Source organism: Saimiri boliviensis, chromosome 14 (genome assembly GCF_048565385.1).
Source record: "Saimiri boliviensis isolate mSaiBol1 chromosome 14, mSaiBol1.pri, whole genome shotgun sequence".
Lineage (NCBI taxonomy): Eukaryota > Metazoa > Chordata > Mammalia > Primates > Cebidae > Saimiri > Saimiri boliviensis.
Genome location: NC_133462.1, coordinates 15,969,437 through 15,989,227, shown reverse-complemented (window position 1 = coordinate 15,989,227; position 19,791 = coordinate 15,969,437). Strand labels below are relative to the sequence as shown.

General features: G+C 56.8%; 1 protein-coding gene and 1 non-coding gene across 5 annotated transcripts; one reads left to right on the top strand and one right to left on the bottom strand.

The window, feature by feature from the left end:
• Positions 1-207: 207 nt before the first annotated feature.
• EGLN2 (egl-9 family hypoxia inducible factor 2) lies at positions 208-13,472 on the top strand. 4 transcript variants are annotated; one of them, XM_074386318.1, is made up of 8 exons: positions 208-293; positions 1,341-2,402; positions 7,483-7,602; positions 8,068-8,204; positions 8,416-8,483; positions 8,745-9,151; positions 10,266-12,299; positions 12,708-13,472. In XM_074386318.1, exons 2-6 carry the CDS (start codon positions 1,563-1,565, stop codon positions 8,798-8,800), a joined length of 1,221 nt encoding a protein of 406 aa, XP_074242419.1. In that variant the 5' UTR covers positions 208-293; positions 1,341-1,562; the 3' UTR covers positions 8,801-9,151; positions 10,266-12,299; positions 12,708-13,472. The 4 variants fall into 4 exon arrangements, with proteins under 4 accessions (XP_074242419.1, XP_074242417.1, XP_074242416.1 ...); XM_074386316.1 differs by having other exon boundaries at positions 8,745-10,397; positions 12,085-12,299; XM_074386315.1 differs by having other exon boundaries at positions 8,745-12,299.
• Positions 13,454-13,561, bottom strand: LOC120362838 (U6 spliceosomal RNA). Its single transcript, XR_005578639.2, has one exon. It is a non-coding gene; the product is annotated as a U6 spliceosomal RNA (small nuclear RNA).
• Positions 13,562-19,791: the final 6,230 nt, after the last annotated feature.

The following is a 19,791-nucleotide window of genomic DNA, read 5'->3' as shown; positions in this document are numbered from 1 at the left end:
TCCCCCACCCGCGCGAAGGGGGCGGGGCGGAGGATGCAAATGAATCTCGTGTCGGCCAAGGACCGCAGTTTCCTTTCGCCCGGGTGTTGGGGGTGGTCCCGAACTTCTTCGCTCCGCCCCGCGCGACTCGAGCCTGCGCAGGCGCCGTCCCCTCCGCGGGGCGCGGTCACGTGCCCACGAGGCGAGGCGGGGCGGGGCGGGGCGTCGCGCGCGGTGGGGGCGGGGCATGGCGCGCTGTGCGGCGCAGGGCGGCTGGCACAAACGGCGGCGCCGGGGCCGGAGGAAAAAGCTCGGTGAGGAGGTTGCGGGGCGAGAAGGGAGCGGGGAGGAGACAGAGTCGGAGCCGGCGCGCCGGCGCGAGCCGGGCGAGGCGCTGGGGCTCGCTCCGGGGCCCGCGGGTGCTACCCCTGGGAGGGGGATGGGGGTGCGGCGCGGGGGAGGGGACGCGCGCCGGGGATGTTGGGTGCCGGCGGTTGGGGGGTGGGGCGGGGGCGGCGAGCGCGAGCCGGGCTTAGGCCGAGGGGAGGGGGAAGGGAGGGGGTCCGAGCCGTCTCTAGGCCCTGCCCCGGTCGCCTACAGCGCTCAGAAGGGGCCTCAGGGCCCGTCCCGGGTGGGGGGCGTGGGGGTACCCGGGAGGGGGGTGACTTTTTCCCTCGTCCTGTCTCAGGGTGCGTGCACCCTCCTCCGTTCTTCCCTCTGTCGCCGCGGACCCTCTCCCCGAGGGCCCCTCCCGTCGGTCGGTCTTGGGACCTCCCTTCCGTCTGGATGTGTGTCCGCCCCCGGCCGGCTTCCTCCCGTCGGGCTCGGGTCAACCCCACCGCCCCGCTCCGTCCCGGGCCCTCCCTCCCAGCTTCCCTCCGGTCTGTTTTTCGGTCCCTGGGTCCCTTTGTCCCTGGACTCCCCAGTTTCCTCCGTTGACCCCGCCACCCCCAACTCTGACTGGCTCTGGATCCCCTATATTTCTCTGTGTCTCTCTGGAACGCCAAGGCAGATCCCTCGTATTTCGCAAACCCCCTCTTCCCCACCTGTCCACACCACCCTTTTCTACTCCCGTGCGTGTGGTTACCGCATCCCACAGCCTGCCCCACAGTCCTCTGTCCTGGGGTCATCTACCCAGCCTCTGGCCTCCAGCCTCTCCCTATCACTGCCTTTAACTGTCAGCAGACTCCCGCACCCCCAGATTGTCAGGGTCCTCTCCCAGACTTGGCCTCAGGTTTTGGGGAGTCTCTATAGCCAAGTCTGTACTGTTTGTCTTCCCCGCTGCTGCCCATACCATCACCCCTTTCCCCTGCCTGCCCTTCTCTAGCTCCTCTCACATCCCTTTTTTTTCCTTTCTCTAGCCACCCTGAAGGGTCCCTTCCCAAGCCCTTAGGGACGGCGGAGGACTTGGGGACCTGCAAGCAATCCCCGGGGCACGAGAAGAGCTCTCGCTGTTTGCCCTGCCTCACCCTGCCTCACGCCAGGCCCGGTGGCCCCCAGCTGCATCAAGTGGAGGCGGAGGAGGGTGGCACCATGGGCCCGGGCGGTGCCCTCCATGCCCGGGGGATGAAGACACTGCTGCCATGGACAGCCCGTGCCAGCCGCAGCCCCTAAGTCAGGCTCTCCCTCAGTTACCGGGGTCTTCGTCAGAGTCCTTGGAGCCTGGCCGGGCCAGGATGGGGGTGGAGAGTTACCTGCCCTGTCCTTTGCTCCCCTCCTACCACTGTCCAGGAGTGCCCAGTGAGGCCTCGGCAGGGAGTGGGACCCCCAGAGCCACAGCCACCTCTACCACTGCCAGCCCCCTTCGGGAGGGCTTTGGTGGGCAGGATGGTGGTGAGCTGCGGCCGCTGCAGAGTGAAGGTGCCGCAGCGCTGGTCACCAAGGGGTGCCAGCGACTGGCAGCCCAGGGTGCTCGGCCTGAGGCCCCCAAACGGAAATGGGCCGAGGATGGTGGGGATGCCCCTTCACCCAGCAAGCGACCCTGGGCCAGGCAAGAGAACCAGGAGGCAGAGCAGCGGGAGGGTGGTTTGAGCTGCGGCTGCAGCAGTGGCAGTGGTGAGGCCCGCGCTGGGCTGGTGGAGGAGGTGCTGCCCTCTGCGCCTGAGCGCCTGGCCCTGGACTATATCGTGCCCTGCATGCGGTACTATGGCATCTGCGTCAAGGACAGCTTCCTGGGGGCAGCACTGGGTGGCCGCGTGCTGGCCGAGGTGGAGGCCCTCAAACGGGGTGGGCGCCTGCGAGATGGGCAGCTGGTCAGCCAGCGGGCGATCCCGCCGCGCAGCATCCGTGGGGACCAGATTGCCTGGGTGGAAGGCCATGAGCCAGGCTGCCGAAGCATCGGAGCCCTCATGGCCCATGTGGATGCCGTCATCCGCCACTGCGCAGGGCGGCTGGGCAGCTACGTCATCAACGGGCGCACCAAGGTAAGGCTAGGTGGGGGCCTCTGTGCAGGGGCTTTGCAGCACTCCGGTGTGGCGTCCAGTGCTCTGAGCCCAATGGATTTGGAGACAGGCTTCTGGGAAGTCACAGAAGGGTTTAGGCTGTTCGGTGGAGGGGGTACGCTCTATCGTGGGGACTTGGTGGGGGTGGTGTCTTTGTCTTCCCTGTGGGCCTTAATGTGTGCACCTGTAAGCCAGGAGTTTTGGCCTGGAGCCGCAGTGGTTCTTGACTTTGCCAGGAACCCTCTTGAAGAACCTTATGAAAGCTGCTGACATTCACAGCATGGGCCATAGTGGGGTTTACAGCCTCCTGGTGTCTGTGGCCCCGGACCAAGAACGGTGATGTAGACAGGCACACAGTTCACCTGTCCGTCCTCTGTTGCTGTCTGCCCTTCCCTGTGCTTCTGCATCCGTCCTTCCCTGTTTGCTGGCCCGTGTCCCTCGGCTGTCCATCCTGTCTCCCAGGCAACAGAAGCAGAAGGGGGAGGTGGCTGTGAGGAGTGAGCCCTGGGCTGAGGTAAGGGAAGGGGTGCCGGGCTGGGCGCCTGGGCCTGGACTGCATTGTGCCCTGGGTCCCCACTGTGGCGTCTGCATACAGGACAGCCTCCCGGGGGTGGCACTAGGTGGCTGCCTGCTGGTCCGGGTGGAGCTCTCGTCCCCATCTCTCCCACCAGTCCCTGTCCGAGTCCCTGCCCTCCATTCCCCCGTCCTGTGTGTCACTTCTTCCCTGGCCATCTCTGCTCTCTTCTCTCTGCCTTCATTTGTTTGTTCTTAGTCCCTTTTCGTTTTTGCTTTCAAACAATAGTTCTAAATTGTATTTTGGAGCCTGGGTCTTTTTGAGACAGTGTCAGAGGCCACAGATCCTCTCTTAAGACAAATGCTCATTTGCTTGGAGTTTAGGGGCAGCTGTCAAGGCCTCATGGCCTCCAGCTACCTGTTCTGGAACGTGGGGTCAGGAGCCCAACACAGGAGGTGATCCACAGTGCCTTTCCAGCCTGCTGACACAATTATTCTCTTCATGGGCAGTGTGGGGGCCCTGGCCTTGAGTCCAAGGCTTGGTGTCCTTTGGATAAGGGCCCATGGGGAGTGTCTGCTGCTCAGCACAGCTGGCTGATGGCACGGGCTGTGTTGTGCCCTGCAGGCGTGAGGCTGGGCTTCTGATGTCCCCTTCCTTCTCCTGTAGATTCCATCTTGGGTTCTGCCTCTGTGTGGCTTTCCTCTCAGGCTGGAGCTGGCTCAGGGACCAGGGCTCCCCCGGGGCCAAGGACTGTTTCCTCCCCACCCCAGCTGGAACTTGTTCTACTTCCCTCTCCCTCCTGTTACTTGATAGCTGAGCCAGAGCCAGCCCCTCCCTGGGCTTGGCTCCTGTGCCAGCGGGATCAGTGGCCTCCCTGGCTCAGCATCTTCACCCCAGGTTGGCTGTCGTCCTCGTTGGGGGAGACCAGAAGGGCTGAGTGGCCCAGATGGGACACTGCCCTGACCCTCAGTTTGCTAATCCATGGAATAGGAAAACCAGGCTACCTACCTCCCCAGCATGTCTGTACCTCCCCAGCATGTCTGTGTCAGTTTGAGGAGGGGAGAAGGTCTCTTGTCTTTTGGTGCCTCTGATGCCCACCTTCCACGTGGCTGGGGACAGGGCCCTCATGAGGACTGGGAAAGGGGAATGGGGTTGGGACTTTTGTAGCCCTAAGGGACCCTAATTGCCCTAGGGAGGTAAGGACAGGCCAGGCTGGACTGGGAATGTATGGGAGGAGTGCTCCCCTCCCCAGGGAGATAGCAACTCCAGGCTTTCCCGATTTTAGAGGGCCCCATCTGGACACACTCACGGACCCTGGAGCAAGGCTGTGGGGTGCTGAGGTGGGTTGCAGCAGTTGCCGTGGGAACATGGGTCACCAGTGGGGCCAGAGCCAGTGGCAACCTGCTTCTTAGTCGTTCTGAGTGGAGCTCCTGTGTCCTAACTTCCCCTGACTCCCTGGTTGGGGACAGGTGCTCGGTTGACCTGTAGGTGGGAGAGGGTTGACTCCCACTAGCAGCAAGGGCTACCAGAGGGGACCCCAGGGAGGGTCCAGCTTGCTTGGTTTGCTCCTTGAAGAGCAGCTTGGAGGTGGGACCAGCTGTCATTGGCTCAGGCACAGGCTTCTGACTGGCATGTGTGTAGTGGCGGTGGGGCTTTTGGCAGACACATTGTCACCAATAGCCTTTAAGTCTTCAGTCTCCTGGCTCTGCTCCCATCTGCCCCTCCCCTAGGTGGGATGGATGGAGAGAAAGTTTCCTGAGGCTTTCCCTTATGAGGGCAGGAAGTAGGCGCTTTCTTGGTGCCAGAGGATGCTTTCACCCTCAAGGTGTGTATATGTGGGGGAAGGGTGGGGCCTTAAAGGAGCAGGTTCCTGTTTCTGCGTGAGTCCTGTGTGCTTGGTGGGAGGTGCTGTGTGAGAATGGACAGGGCAGGAGGGAACACAGCGAGGCTGGGGCACAGAGGAGGCCCAGAGTGCGCTTGGTCAGCAGGTGCTGGACTGCGCACTGGGAATATCCACCTGGCCCCAGGGGCTTCCCTGTGGCTACTTTCCATGCCAGTACTAGGTAAACAGGTGCCTCTGCTGATGCCGTGTTGCTAATCAGCTGGAGTACTCAAGGTGACCCTTGACCTCTGAGTCCTGAACGAAAAGGAGGACCAGAAGGAAGACTGTCCCAGGCCAGTAGAGGCCTTGTGGGGGCGATGAGCTCAGCCTGTTGAGGCTGTGGCGCAGAGTGATGGGAGTGGCACATGAGGTTGGGGGCCTTGGCGGCTGTGGCTGGTAACTTGTATTTTCTCAGGATGCAGTGAAGACCTGGAGACAGGGGCTCTGGCTGCCGTGTGGGGATGAATTGTGGCAGGAGGCGGGTGCCGCACTTGGCCCCTTCCCCTCACCCATTCACCTGCATCATCAGCGTGATCTCTGATTGGCTTCCTAACTGGGGAGGCCTTGCCCGTCTCTAGTCAGCACCTCCCTGCTTCTCCTCTCCCAGTGAGGTGGTTGCACAGAGCACTGACCCATCTGCAGGGAGTGAGCAGTGCAGAGAAGGTGCCCGCTCCTCATCCTTGGGGTGCAGCAGCTAGGGTTTTCCCTGGGGGCCTGGTCACTAATTGGACTCTGGTGCTGCCAGAGAGAAGGTTGTTGACTTTCCGCTGCTAGGTGGTCATAGACAGTGGCAGCCCTCTCTTTCCAGGGCAGGGTCTGTGGTGGATCAGGTGCACATGGTTAATGCAGAGCAGCTTAGCACCCGAAGTGGGGTGAGCCCTGGGATAATGTGCTGGGAGGCATCCTGGGGAGGGCGAGGATTGAAGTGGCGCAGCCTGCCGTGGCGTGCGTGCTTGGCAAGCATCCTGTTGTGGCCGCAGCCACTGATGTTTGATCGTGAATGTTTATCTTGGGGCTGTCTTGCTGGGCTGGGCCCATAGGTGTAGCTGAAGATTGGTGGAGAGCGGAAGCTGGCAGAGTTGTACTGGGGCGGAGAGGTCAAGGTGGATGGTCCAGGCCGGGGAGAAGCTGAAGGGTCCTTGTGCTGGTCCTCCCCTTTTTGCCTACTACCTCATCTTGCCACTGCAGTGACTTTGGGCAGACGGTGGGACAGGGACCTTTTTTATTTTTTAATGGCATTTCAGCCCATGCTCCGGCTCTCGGTGTCGCAGGCACTGTGCTGGCTGTCTTCCCAGACACTTGTTATCTTGTTCGCTTGTTACACAACCTGTGACATAGCTGTCAGCTGCATTTCATGGATGAGGAACCTGAGACAAGGAAGTTGCCTGCCTGATGTCACAGCTCATGTGGCAGCACTGAGACTCAGACCAGGGAATTGGGCCTGCAGAGGTGGCTGGGCCGTTTCCTTTACCTCTCAGCCACCTTTCTGCCAGCTCCCTGATGACGGACATCCCGGGGCCCCAGCTGCAGCACAGAAAGAACCCTGTTAGACAGAGAAACCAAGCCCTGGAATGAGTCCTGTTAGATCTACAGGGGATGGGAGTCCGGAACCTCCAAAGTTACGTTCTCAGAAGGGTGAATTGCTAGTGCTATTAAACAGAGAAGTGTTTATTAGCCTTGTACACGAGACAGTTGAGGCCCATTCAGGTGAAACTGGCGGGGGTTACCCAGCAAATTATCCTTGGAGCTGGAATTAGATCTCACTTTCTTTCTTTCTTTTTTTTTTTTTTGAGACGGAGTTTCGCTCTTGTTACCCAGGCTGGAGTGCAATGGCGCGATTTCGGCTCGCCGCAACCTCTGCCTCCTGGGTTCAGGCAGTTCTCCTGCCTCAGCCTCCTGAGTAGCTGGGATTACAGGCACGCGCCACCATGCCCAGCTGATTTTTTGTATTTTTAGTAGAGACGGGGTTTCACCTTGTTGACCAGGATGGTCTCGATCTCTTGACCTTGTGATCCACCCGCCTTGGCCTCCCAATAGATCGCACTTTCTATTCAGACTCTAGGTTTTGGTTCCTGTTCAGATGTATGTGGGACAGATAATTTAGTGGGGATTCTTTGTAGTCCAGGACAGCAGTTCTCAACATTGCTGCATAGTAGAAATTACCTGGGAGCTTTTACAGGTTTCAGGCCCTTCCTTAGGCTGGGTACATCAGAACCTCAGAGCTCCCCAGGGCGGTTCCACTCCACAGCCAAGGGTAAGAACCCCAGGTCTAGGGCTGTGAGACCACCTCCCCACACATATAAAAATGTTTAAATTGGTATTACTCTACTGAAGTGACTGAGGTGGGATTTGGGGTATCTTAAAAAAAAAAAATCAAATCCTCTGTTACTCATTGAGCCCTAGCTGGGTGCCAGTCCCCAAGTATGTGTGTGGGAGGGAGTGGGCTCTTGAGGACCAGGAGCTGAGGTTGCTGATGGACTCCAGGATGGGACTTTGGCTGAAAAAAGAGAAAGTCTTTTGGGGCAGGAGCTTGGATCCCAGGATATTCACGGAGTCAAGGGGAAGACGGGGGGCAAGGAGGGGTGGGGAAATAGGTAATTCATGGCTGCTTCTCCAAGAAGTGCCCACCTGGCCCCAGTAAACCTACCTCCCTCCATCCCTGCCAGGCCATGGTGGCGTGTTACCCAGGCAACGGGCTCGGGTACGTAAGGCATGTTGACAATCCCCACGGCGACGGACGCTGCATCACCTGTATCTATTACCTGAATCAGAACTGGGACGTTAAGGTAGGGGCGAGGGCGAGGGTGGGGCCGGGGCTGGGGCCGGGCAGGGGTGGCGTGCATCCACTCCATTTTCCACTCTCAGCCCAGATTCTGGCATTCTCCTGTTCCTCTTCAACCCACAGCGGGCGGTGCGATCTGCCGGTGCGATCTGCCGGCTCTTCCTGCGAAATGGCACCACCTCCTCCCTAGCTGACTGTGTGGTGGGAACTCCCCTCTTTCCGGGAATGGTGCTGTCTGCCCAGCCCCACCCGGCCTTGTAATGAACACTTTCCCCCTTTTCCTGTATTTAGTAGCTTCCTGCCCATCTCCATGGTGATGCAGACTCTGGGTTGTCATTCATTTTGAGAGCCCGAGTAGTGGGAGGGAGTGATATGGGCAGACGCTGCGCCCTCTGGTGGGCTCCCGGGGCCTTGGGAGGCCGCGGCTCTGGGTGGGACCAGCCAGCCTCATCCTCTGGCCCACCCCCAGGTGCATGGAGGCCTGCTGCAGATCTTCCCTGAGGGCCGGCCGGTGGTAGCCAACATCGAGCCACTCTTTGACCGGTTGCTCATTTTCTGGTCTGACCGGCGGAACCCCCACGAGGTGAAGCCAGCGTATGCCACCAGGTATGACCTGTACTTCTGGGGATGCACCCACCTGCTTCCCTTGTGATAGTGTCCTGTCGGAGCCCCAGAGTAACTAGGGAGTGACGACGTACTGAGAAGGGGCCTAGGTGGGAGCAGAACCGGGTGGCTCAAAAGGATGGCTTCCTAGATTCTGTGTGGAGATGGTAGCTGGAATTGCAGAAAACTGATGTCCAACCACCCCGGTCCCCAGGTACGCCATCACTGTCTGGTATTTTGATGCCAAGGAGCGGGCAGCAGCCAAAGACAAGTATCAGCTAGGTATCTGCTTCCCTCTCTCCAGTCCTTCCTATTCCGTGGGTCCTGTTGGGCCTGACGCCACCCCATCCCCCTCAGCCTCTCGTTAAATCCCACCACTCACTTTTCCTCATCTCTGCCCACCTTCCTTAGACACTCCACTCTCTTGGTACCCCAACAGGAGCCCCATTTGTTCCTGGTCCTCTCTTCATCTCCCCAGGTTTCCCTTGGCTTTTTCATCCGTTCCCTGATGATTCACCATCTCCTGTCCCCTCTCACCCCCAGCATCAGGACAGAAAGGTGTCCAAGTACCTGTATCACAGCCGCCTACGCCCACCTAGTGGCCGGGTCCCAGAGCCGCATGGCAGACAGCTTGCCCTGACTTCAGGAGAGCCCTGCGCTCGTGCTGGCCGCTCCTTCCCTGCCACCGCTGCTGCTTCTGACTCTGCCTCTGTCCTGCCTGGCATGGAAGGCTCTGTCTGTCGCTGAGGACCAAGGAGCAGAAGAGACCTCTGCTGCCCCATGATGGGGGCTGGGGTTGTGACCGGGATCGGGGGCAGCCTTGGAGGCCACCGTTACCAACTGAGGCTGGGGGCCTGGGTCCTACCCTGTCTGGTCATGACCCCATTAGGTGTGGAGAGCTGGGAGGAGGCATTGTCACTTCCCACCAGGAGGCAGGATTTGGGGTTGCGGTGAGTCATGGCCTCTTGCTGGCAATGGTGTGGGGGGAGTACCCCCAAGCCCTCTCACTCGTCCAGCCTGGAATGTGAAGTGACTCCCCAACCCCTGTGGCCATGGCAGGCACCTTTGTGACTGGGCTGCCACTGCTTGGGCAGAGTAGAAGGTGCCAGGAGGAGCATGGGTGTGGAAGTCCTATCAGCCAAGAAATAAAAGTTTACCTCAGAGCTGCACACATCTGACTCCATCTGCAATTTAGGGCCTTTATTGACCAGGGAGGGTATGGAGGTTTGAGGGCCAGCGAGCCCACTGTAGTGGAGCCTGACCTCAGCAGGCCACTAGTTGGAGCTGGAAGGTTGGGGGACTTTGCTCAGGCCAGTGCACTGCAGGTGAGGTTGTTGGAGCTAGGGTTTACCACAGGGAGCAGGCAGAACCTCCATAGGATGGCGGTAAGGAAGAGGAAGATCTCCAAGTGGGCCAGGCCTGCGCCCAGGTACATTCGCTTTCCTGGGTACACGGGTGCATAATGATCACCATGCACCCCCGAGCCGGTCCAGGCTGGTCCCCTTCCTCTCCTGCCGGCACCTGAGGGCGTGAAAGCATCATTGCCCTGGAACTTGGCCTTGTTGTCCAGGAAGTTGGTAGGTTTGAAGCAGTCTGGGTTCTTGAATTGAGTGGGTCCTGGGACACAGTCACAAGCAGGGGAATCAAAGGTGCCCTGGGGGTACGTGCAGCTCAGGTTACCTGTGGACTTGGTGAGCACGTATGCCTCCTCTATCCAAGACCCTTTTTAAAAGCCCCAACAAATAGACCAGTGGATTACATGCTTGTAATCCCAGTATTCTGGCTGAGGAGGGTGGATCACTTGAGGTCAGAAGTTTTGAGACCAGCCTGGCCAACATGGTGAAACCCCATCTCTATTAAAAATACAAAAATTAGCCAGGCATGGTGGCAGGTGCCTGTAATAGCAGCTACTCAGGAGCCTGAGGCAGGAGAATTGCTTGAACCCTGGAAGCGGAGGTGGCAGTGAGCTGAGATTGCACCGCTGTACTCCAGCCTGGGCAACAGAGACTGTCTTAAAAAAAAAAAAAAAGCCTAAGGGAAGGTGGGCCTTCCTTCCTGCTCCAGGGATAACTGCTTCAGTCGGCACAGTGCACGCCCTCCCGTTCTGGCTGATCTCGGAATACACGCTTATGCACCCGGGCCCCGAACAGGATCCCCAGAGTCGGTGGGCACCTTGGGCAGAAAGTGGTCTCGCAGGTAGGTGTCGCGAATGAGGGCGCGCGGCGGCACCACGCTGATGAAGCGCTGGATCTCAAGCAGCACTGCATTGGTGTAGGGCAGGTGCACGTGGTCATCCAGGCTTGGGGTGCGCAGCCGCCTTGCCACGGTGTCCAGCTCCAGTGCACCTTGTGGGAGGCCAGGGGAGGTTGTGAGCTGCGCACTTCGGGACCCTCCAGCCATTCCCAAACCATAGCCTCCCATTCTGGGTCTCTCCAGCTGAAAACCTGCTCCCTCTGGGTACTTAAGTAGAATAAGGAGCCCATAGTGCAGGGTGGCGCTCGTGGTCTCGGTGCTAACAAAAAAAAAAAAAAAAAAAAAAAAGGTGTAATTATCAGCGTCTCCTCCTGGATCCGGCTGTTGCTGTGGGCAGAGGAGACACACTGTTGCGTGCTAGGCACTTGGTGGGCAGCATCGACAGTTTAGGGAGCTGGGATCCACATATATCTTAGCTATCTGGTCAAGGAAGCAATCGATGAAATCGCAAGTCTCCACTGGCTGCCACATCTGCCGGTGTCGCTGGATTTGCTGAGAGATGAAGACCTGCAGCTCCGAAGTTTCCGGAGATTTAGGTGGTGCGGCCAGGGAGCCAGTCCATGAGAGACGGGAAAAATCATCTGGAGAGACGGTCTCAACAAGGGCCCTGGAAGAAGCCACTAGGCCTTAGTTTCCTTAGACTAGGAAGATTGGACCAGGACTTTGATACTGGAGCTTCTAGAACTCTTCCATTCCAAGAATCTCACTGTCCCACTCTAATGATCCACTGTAGGTAGGTCTGCATACTCGCGGTTTGGCATAAGGCTGGACTCAAAAGGGAGAGACTGTGGCCAGCCCTCTCACGTGGCCCCGTCTGGAAAGCGTGATGTGGAAGGTGTCATTGAAGAGGTTCAAGAGCGTCAGAAACTCGGGGTCCCCATAACTAATAGTGGTTCCTGAAGACAAGAACAGATGACATTGAATACAGCATTATCCAGAGGCCCATGGGGTCAAGCCGGGCTCCTGAGGGTGGGAACAGGACGGTGGTCCTAACGTGTGGTCCGGCCCCCAGCCAGCTCCGCGGGCTTACTGGCTTGCTTAAAGCCACACACCTTTCAGTGGCCCCATCTTGGCAGTCCAAGGGCCACACCCACACCAGGCCCTTCTGCTCTCCCGGCCAGGCCGCACCAATGGTGGCTTGAAGAAGACCAGCCGCCGCCTCCAGGACGTGCGCCTCGATGCTCCGCACACCCAATCCGAAGTCCAGCGCTCCAAGCGCAAAATTGCGTAGTGTCCGCCAGCGCGTCCTGTTAGAAAACAAGATTCCTGTCGGGGTGACAGGAAAAGAGGCGGGCCCAGGAGTTGGCCACGCCCCATCCAGGAAGTGCCGGGTCACTAGCTACATCCCTTTCTGGGCCTCCGACCCCTGTGGCCGCCTTCCTTCGCTTTGCTCCTTTACCAGACCGCTAAGTGCCCTGTCCACGCGCTGGCCCCTCTGCTGGTCTCGATCCCTGACCTGTACCCAGAGGCTCTCGGGCTTTGAGTCTTGGGCTCTTCTCTCTTCTCGGCTGCGGAATGAAGCTGGGTTCGAACCTGCTTTAGCGCCTTCCCGCCCTCTCTGGGCGGTGGGCACCTGGTAGGCTGGAGTCTCTGTCAGGCCCTGCCTCCATTTTCCCACGTCTACCTTTAGGGGCCCATCCTGGAGCATCCCGGCCAGGACGTCCAGCGCCGGGGCCTCACCGTTAACGCGTGTGAAGGTTCGAAGACGGCCATGGACCTGCGGCCGGAAAAGGCATCGGCCGGTAGCACCAACGCGTCCCGCAGCGCTGCAGAGCCGCACACACAGCGCCACTGCAGAGCGCGGGCCCCAGCGGCCGGAGAGCACCAGGGGCCGGTACTCAGCAGGTGCCCATCGGGTTTCTCATTCGAGCCCTCACCCCCACCTCCCTCTTCCTTCAGACCCAGGAGATCCCCCCCACGCCAGCCCCTCATTCCTCAGGGTCAGGAGTTCAGATCCCCAGCTCCTTCCTCCCTGAGACAGGAGTCCAGGCTCCCTCTTCCTTCTTCCCGTGGGACCGAGAAGTCCTACTTGCCAGCCACCTGCACCCTCAGAGCTGGACTGCTGGACCCTCAGTACTCGGCTTCCCCGCCTTGAACCAGAACAGACCCGCTCTGCTCCCTCTTCCCACAACCTGATTTCCTGCTCTGGGTTCCTCCCTTACGACCCAGTGTCCTGGTCCCACCATGCTCGCTAGGCTCCTTTCCTAGAACTCAGAGGAGTCCGAGGCACTCATCCTTCCTGTCCTTCCTCAGGATCATAGAGGACAAGCCCTCAGCTGTCTTCATTCAGGAGGTGTTCTAGTCCCCAGCCCTGCCTCCAAGAATCCAGAATTCTGTTCCCCCATTTCTGTGGGGTTACCTCCAGGAGTGCCCGGTCCAGGCCTCCAGACTACAGCAGCAAGATTCCCAGCAATGGAAGCGGCCTGGACCGGGGAGGTAGGGACCCCTGCATCTGAGCGCCGCACCCACCTACCCCCACCATGCCAGCGCCAGCACCAGAAGCCACAACAGCAGCGCCGAGATCCCCCGATCATCATGCCCGCAGTTCTCCACGCCTGCACCCCTTCACCTCTATGTGATTTCCAAGGGGTCTTAGGGGTGGAGACCCGAAGTGGGAGGAGTGGACGTCTCCTGGCTGCTCATGCTGTGTATTCCCCAACCTGAGGTCTCCACCCTGTCCCCAGCCCTAGTGGAACTATGCCCTGGCTCCCCTGGCTTCTGTGTGTATGTGCCTGCCTCAGCCTGTCCTACTTAGCAACTTTGGGGCCCCAGCGTTTTCATGTCAACACAACCGGCCAACAGGTGCACCATCCTGAGCCCTGAGCACCTTTGAGTCCAACTTAACTTGGCCTGTAGGTGTGTTCCTGCGCCACCTGTGGGCCCCCTGAATGCTATACCCAGTACCTCTGTTCATGAATACACGCTGACCTTCAAATGCTACTATTAACCCTCGTCCTCCTTTCTCCTTATTTATTTCCTTATTTTATTTTTTTAATAAAAAAAAAATGGAACGCTTCACGAATTTGCACGTCATCCTTGCACAGGTGCCATGCTAATCTTCTCTGTATCCTTCCAATTTTTAGTATATGTGCTGCCGAAGCGAGCACTATTAATTTTTTTTTTTTTTTTTTTTTTTTTTGGACAGTTTTCGCTCTTGTTGCCCAGGCTGGAGTGCAGAGGTGCAATCTCTGCTCACTGCAACCTCTGAATCACAGGTTCAAGATTCTCCTGCTTCAGCCTCCCAAGTAGCTGGGATTACAGGTATGCACCACCACACCTGTAATTTTTGTATTTTTAGTATCTTTAGTAGAGATGGAGTTTCACCATGTTGGCCAGGCTGATCTCCAACTCCCGACTGCAGGTGATCATCAGCCCGCCTCAGCCTCCCAAAGTGCTGGGACTACAGGCTTGAGCCATTGCACCCAGCTCAAATACGCTGCTAAGACACCTGTAAGACTGGGCGCGGTGGCTCACGCCTGTAATCCCAGCACTTTGGGAGGCTGAGGCGGGCGGATCACGAGGTCAGGAGATTAAGACCATCCTGGCCAACATGCTGAAACTCCGTCTTTACCAAAAATACAAAATTTAGCCGGGCTTTGAGGGGGGGGCATCTGTAATCCCAGCTACTCAGGAGGCTGAGGCAGGAGAATCATTTGAACCCAGAAAGTGGAGGTTGCAGTGAGCCGAGATTGCGCCATTGCACAGAGCGAAACTCTGTCTCAAAAAATAAAAAATAGGCTGGGCGTGGTGGCTCACACCTGTAACCCAAGCACTTTGGAGGCCAAGGCTGGTGAATCACCTGAGGTTGGGAGTTCAAGACCAGCCTGACCAATATGGTAAAATCCCGTCTTTATAAAAAATAATAATAAGTAAATAAATAAAGACATCCCTGGCACTCCCGTGCCCCATGCCTAGGATTCCTAGGAACTCACACCTGAGCCTTTGTCACTTCCGTTGCTCTTGGGACCCTGCGTGCTACGCTCATCCCCCTGCTCCTCCTGTAATTTCTCTGACTTCCAATGTCCATCAGCCTGGCACGTCTGTGTTTAGACTTATTTCTTCAGGGTACCTTTCTGCATGTCAACCCCCTTGTACCTCCATATCATGTCCTGCCCTGAATCTACCATCTTCATTCCCAAGTGGTGGCTCCCGATGCCCCCAGATGTCCTGTGCCCATGCTGCTGAACCTCTGGTATCCAGTCCCCAAGTCCCTATCTGAGGCCGGGACATGACAGCCGACGGACTTATCCCTCATTCTCTCATCTACCCGCCTCTCCCCCAGTCCTCGGGTGTGGGCTAGAGGGGGCAGACTCACGCCTGGATGGGCCGGGGCTGGGGTGGTGGGAGCAGTGAGGGTGGGGCTGTGTTTGGAGCAGACTGTTGAGGAATGTGGCCCACCCTCCTGCCTGTCCCTGCTTGGCGAGATCCAGTCTTCCTCCTAGTGCCTGGCACATGGCCCAGACCTGGGGAGACGGTGGAGAGACTGTGCAGAGCCTCTGGCACTGTCTGGGAGGGTCTCTCTGTGTCTCTTTGTTTACTCTCTCTCTTTCTGAGACAGGGTCTGGCTTCTGTCCCTCAGGCTGGAGTGCAGTGGTACAATCATGGCTCCCCGAAGCCTCAACCTCCTGGGATCAAACAGTCCTCCCACCTCAGCCTCCCGAATATCTGGGAGCACATGTGTGCACCACCACATCCAGCCAGTTTGTATTTTTTGAAGAGACAGGGTCTGTATTTTTTGAAGAGACAGGGTCTCACTGTGCTGTCCAGGCTGGTCTCCAACTCCTGGGCTCGAGCAGTCTTTCGGCCTTGCTCTCCCAAAGTGCTGGGAGTATAGGCGTGAGCCACCCGCCCCCCCCCCCCCCACCCAGCCTCCCTCACTCTCCGTCTCTGTGTTTCTGTGTTTGTCTCTCTCTCCTCTCAGTCTGGGCCTCTGTTCGTGTCTGTTTTCTGTCTCTCTCTTCAGTATATCTGTGTCTTCCTCTCCCCGTATCTCTCCCAGGCTGTGCTTCGCTTTGTCTGTCCCGTGGGTCTTCCTCCCTGTCAGCCTTTCTGGAACCTGTGGACTGGCAAGGGTTGTGGGGCAGAGTCCCTGCTCAGAGCTGCTGACTGCACTGACAGTGGGGAGCATAGCGGGGCGCAGTAAGCCGCATCCTCCTCCAGCCCTGCCCCAGCCCTTTGTGACCGGCTTGCCACTGGATCCTCTTTATGACCACCTCTGGCTTTCTCCCCAATTCCTGACTCTTCTTCCGTTTTGCTCTGGTAGGCTGTCCTCTGGAATGCTGGCTTTTCTCGGGCAGGGATTTTGTCTTGTTCACTTCTGTATCCCAACATTTAAAATAGTGCTCAGCACAGCACTAGGCACTTAGTAAATGTTTGTTGAATGAATGCACATTTTTCTTCCTCCCTACTTCTGTTTGTTTGTTTATGTTTGAGACAGCGTCTTGCTCTGTCAGGCTGCAGTGCAGTGGTGTGATCTCGGCTCACTGCAACCTCTGCCTCCCACGTTCAAGTGATTCTCCTGCCTCAGCCTCCCGAGTAGCTGGGCTTACAGGTTCGTGCCACCGCACCTAGCTAATTTTTTGTATCTTTAGTAGAGATGGGGTTTCACCATGTTGGCCAGGATGGTCTTGATCTCTTGAACTGGTGACTTGCCTGCCTCAGCCTCCCAAAGTGCTTGGGATTACAGGATTGAGCCACCGCACCCGGCCCATCTCTGTTTTTTATAGAGATAGGGTCTTGCTATGTTGGCCACGTTGGTTTCAACTCTGGGGTCTCAAGCAGTCCTCCCTCCTCAGCCTCCTAAATTGCCCTGGTTCGCCACCTCCTTCTTCCCTCCCCTCCCCTCCTTTCCCTTTCTTCTTTTCCCTTCCCTTCTGTCTGTCTTGTTCTGTTGCCCAGGCTGGAGTACAGTGGCACCATCACAGCTCACTGCAGCCTCGACCACCTGGGATCAAGTGATCCTCCCACCTGAGCCTCCCAGATAGCTGGGACTAGAGGTACACAGCGCCATACCCGGCTAATTTTTCAAATATTCATAGAGACCAAGTCTCAATATGTTGCCCAGGCTGGTCTTGAGCTCCTGGGCTCAAGCGATGCTCCCGCCTCAGTGTTTCTCTTTCTAATTAGACTGGATTTCTCTGTTTCTTCCTGTCTTTCTTCTCCTCCCTTTTTCTTTTTCTCCCAGGTCTCTCTGTCTCTCATTTCTGTTCTCTTTATTATTATTATTATTATTATTTTTTTTTTTTGAGACGGAGTTTCGCTCTTGTTACCCAGGCTGGAGTGCAATGGCGCGATCTTGGCTCACCGCAACCTCCACCTCCTGGGTTCAGGCAATTCTCCTGCCTCAGCCTCCCGAGTAGCTGGGATTATAGGCACGCGCCACCATGCCCAGCTAATTTTTTGTATTTTTAGTAGAGACGGGGTTTCACCATGTTGACCAGGTTGGTCTCGATCTCTCGACCTTGTGATCCACCCACCTCGGCCTCCCAAAGTGCTGGGATTCCAGGCTTGAGCCACCGCGCCCGGCCTGTTCTCTGTATTTATCTCTGTTTTAGGGTCTCCTGTCTTTTCCCTCTCTGGATGTCTCTGTCTTTCCCTTTTCTCCGTGGCTCTCTTTCCGGTCTTTGTTTTCCGGTCTCTCTGCCATCCCCGCGTCTCTCTCTGTCTCTTCCTCTCTCTCTCCATCTCTCTTCGGAGTCTCCATGTGTTTGTCTCCAGCATCTCTCACTACTAGTCTTTCTCAGGACCTCTGAGTCTCTCCCTCTCTCCCTCTCTCCCCACACCTCTGTGTTCATGGCTGAGCCCTGGGGGCAGACTGTGGTCAGCCTGTGATGGGAAGAGCGTGGTGATTAAAGAGCTGAGACCTTAATCCGCCTGTGGGCACCGCCTATAAGCCTCACTCCAGCCAACCTCATGCTCAGCAGAGCACATCCCAGTTTCTGCATCGCCTTGGGGAGACCCCTTTCAGGGTAGGACCACTCAGGCCACTTCCACTCTGCCTGAGTCTGGCTCGGTGTGCTTTGGGACGCCAGCTCAGCGAGAACAGCCACCACTGTCAGCGGGATGTTAGGGTATTAGGTCTGGTGGGTTGGGAAGCTACATGCCTGGGGTTGCTGTCCCCACCCCAAAGGGGGAGAATTTAGCTGGGTGTGATGGCACACATCTGTAATTCCAGCTTGGCGGGAGCCTGAGGCAGGAGAATCACTTGAACCCGGGAGGTGGAGGTTGCAGTGAGCTGAAATTGAGCCACTGCACTCCAGCCTGGGTGACAGAGCGAGACTCTGTCTCAAAAACAAAAATAAAAATGAGCCAGGGGTGGTCATAGTGCAGCCTGTAGTCCCAGCTACTCAGGAGGCTGAGGTGGGAGGATCACTTGAGGCTAGGAGGTTGAACCTTCAGTGAGCTGTGATTATGCCATTGTATTCCCAGCCTGAGAGAGTGAGACCATGTCTCCAAAAAAAAAAAAAAAAAAAGAAAAAAAGAAAAAGAAAAAAAGGGGGGGGGTGGGAAGAAAAAAAAGAATAAAAGAAGTGCAGTGTCTGTAGCCCCAGAGTCTGAATTTAGATCCCTGCTCCGCCTGTTGCTGTGTGGTCTTGGGCAGCTCATTTCACCTGTCTGAGCCTCAGTTTGCGCATCTGTAAAAATGTGATAATAATACTGTGTTGCGGCTGGGTGTGGTGGCTCATGCGTGTAATCCCAGCGCTTTGGGAGCATGAGGTGGGAAGATGGACTGAAGCCAGGAGTTCAAGAGCAGCCTGGGCAACACTGCAAGACTCTGTCTCTACTAAAGATTTAAAAAAAAAACTAGCCAGGCACGGCGCCTGTAGTCCCAGCTACTTGGTGAGCAGAAGCAGGAGAATCACTTGAACCCAGAAGTTCAAGGTTGCAGTGAGACCTGAATTGTGCCACTGCACTCCAGCCTAGGCAATAGAGGGAGACCCTGTCTATAAAGAAACAAACAAACAGGAGCCCCCAAACCAAAGCAAAAAACACGGCTTCGCCTCATAGGGGGACTTAAATGAGGCATTCAGAACAGCGTGCAAATAGGGAGTGCCGTGTGAGCATCAGTGTTTGTTCCTTCTTAGCTGCTCACTTTTCCCTGTTTCCGTCTCTCTACAGTGCCCTGCATCTCTTGCGTATGCTGTCTGTTTGATATCTCTCTGCTGTCTTTTTAATTAATTTATTATTTTTATTTTTAAAAATTTTTTATTTATTTTTAAAAGATGGTGTTTCACCGTGTTGGCTAGGATGGTCTCCATCACCTGACCTTGTGATCCACCTGTCCTAGCCTCCCAAAGTGCTGGGAGTACAGGCGTGAGCCACCGAACCTGACCTTCTTATTTATTTTATTTATTTATTTATTTATTTATTGAGATGAAGTCTTGCTCTGTCGCCCAGGCTGGAGTGCAGAGGCGCAATCTCAGCTCACTGCAACCTCTGCTCACTGCAGCCTCCACCTCCCAGGTTCAAGTGATTCTCCTGCCCCAGCCTCCTGAGTAGCTGGGACCACAGGTGCCTGCCACACCATGCTCAGCTAATGTTTTGTATTTTTAGTAGAGACGGGATTTCGCCATGTTAGCCAGGGTGGTCTCCATCTCCTGTCCTTGTGATCTGCCTGACTTGGCCTCCCAAAGTGCTGGGATTACAGGTGTGAGCCACCGTACACAGCTTTTTTTTTTTTTTTTTTTTTTTTTGAGACAGGGTCTCACTCCTGTTGCCGAGGTGTGAATGCAGTGGTGCAATGATGGCTCATTGCAGCCTCTACCTCCCAGGCTCAGGCAATCCTCCTGCCCCACTTTTTGACTTTTTGTAGAGTCAGGTCTCACTGTGTTGCCCAGGCTGCTCTCGGACTCCTGGGCTCAAGTGATCCTCCCGCCTTGGCTTCCCAAAGTGCTGGGATTACAGGTGTGAGCCACCTCGCCTGGCCCTGCTGTCTTTTTCTCTGTCTTGATTTCTCTGCCTCTCTGGTCCTCACAGCCTGTGTCCAGGATACAATTTCTCCCACCCTAGCCACCCTGAAGGGTGAGGGCAGAACTAGCCAGGTGTTTCCCTCTACAGCCAGCTCCCTTCTCCCCATCCTAAATGATGGTCGTTATCCCTTTAATTCTGCCAAGACTCATTTGAATCTATTAGAAATGTACTAAGAAATGATACAAAAAGTCCAGAAAAGGGCGTGCCATAGAACAAGCTCTGTGGGTACAAAAAGACACACCCCACCCCCACATCTGCCTCTGCCCTGCAGACCAGGTACAGATTAGAGGGATGGGGGATGGGCACGCGGCAGGCACAGCGGTGCAGGCAAGAGAGCGTGACTGCGAGAGGGATGCGGGCAGACCGA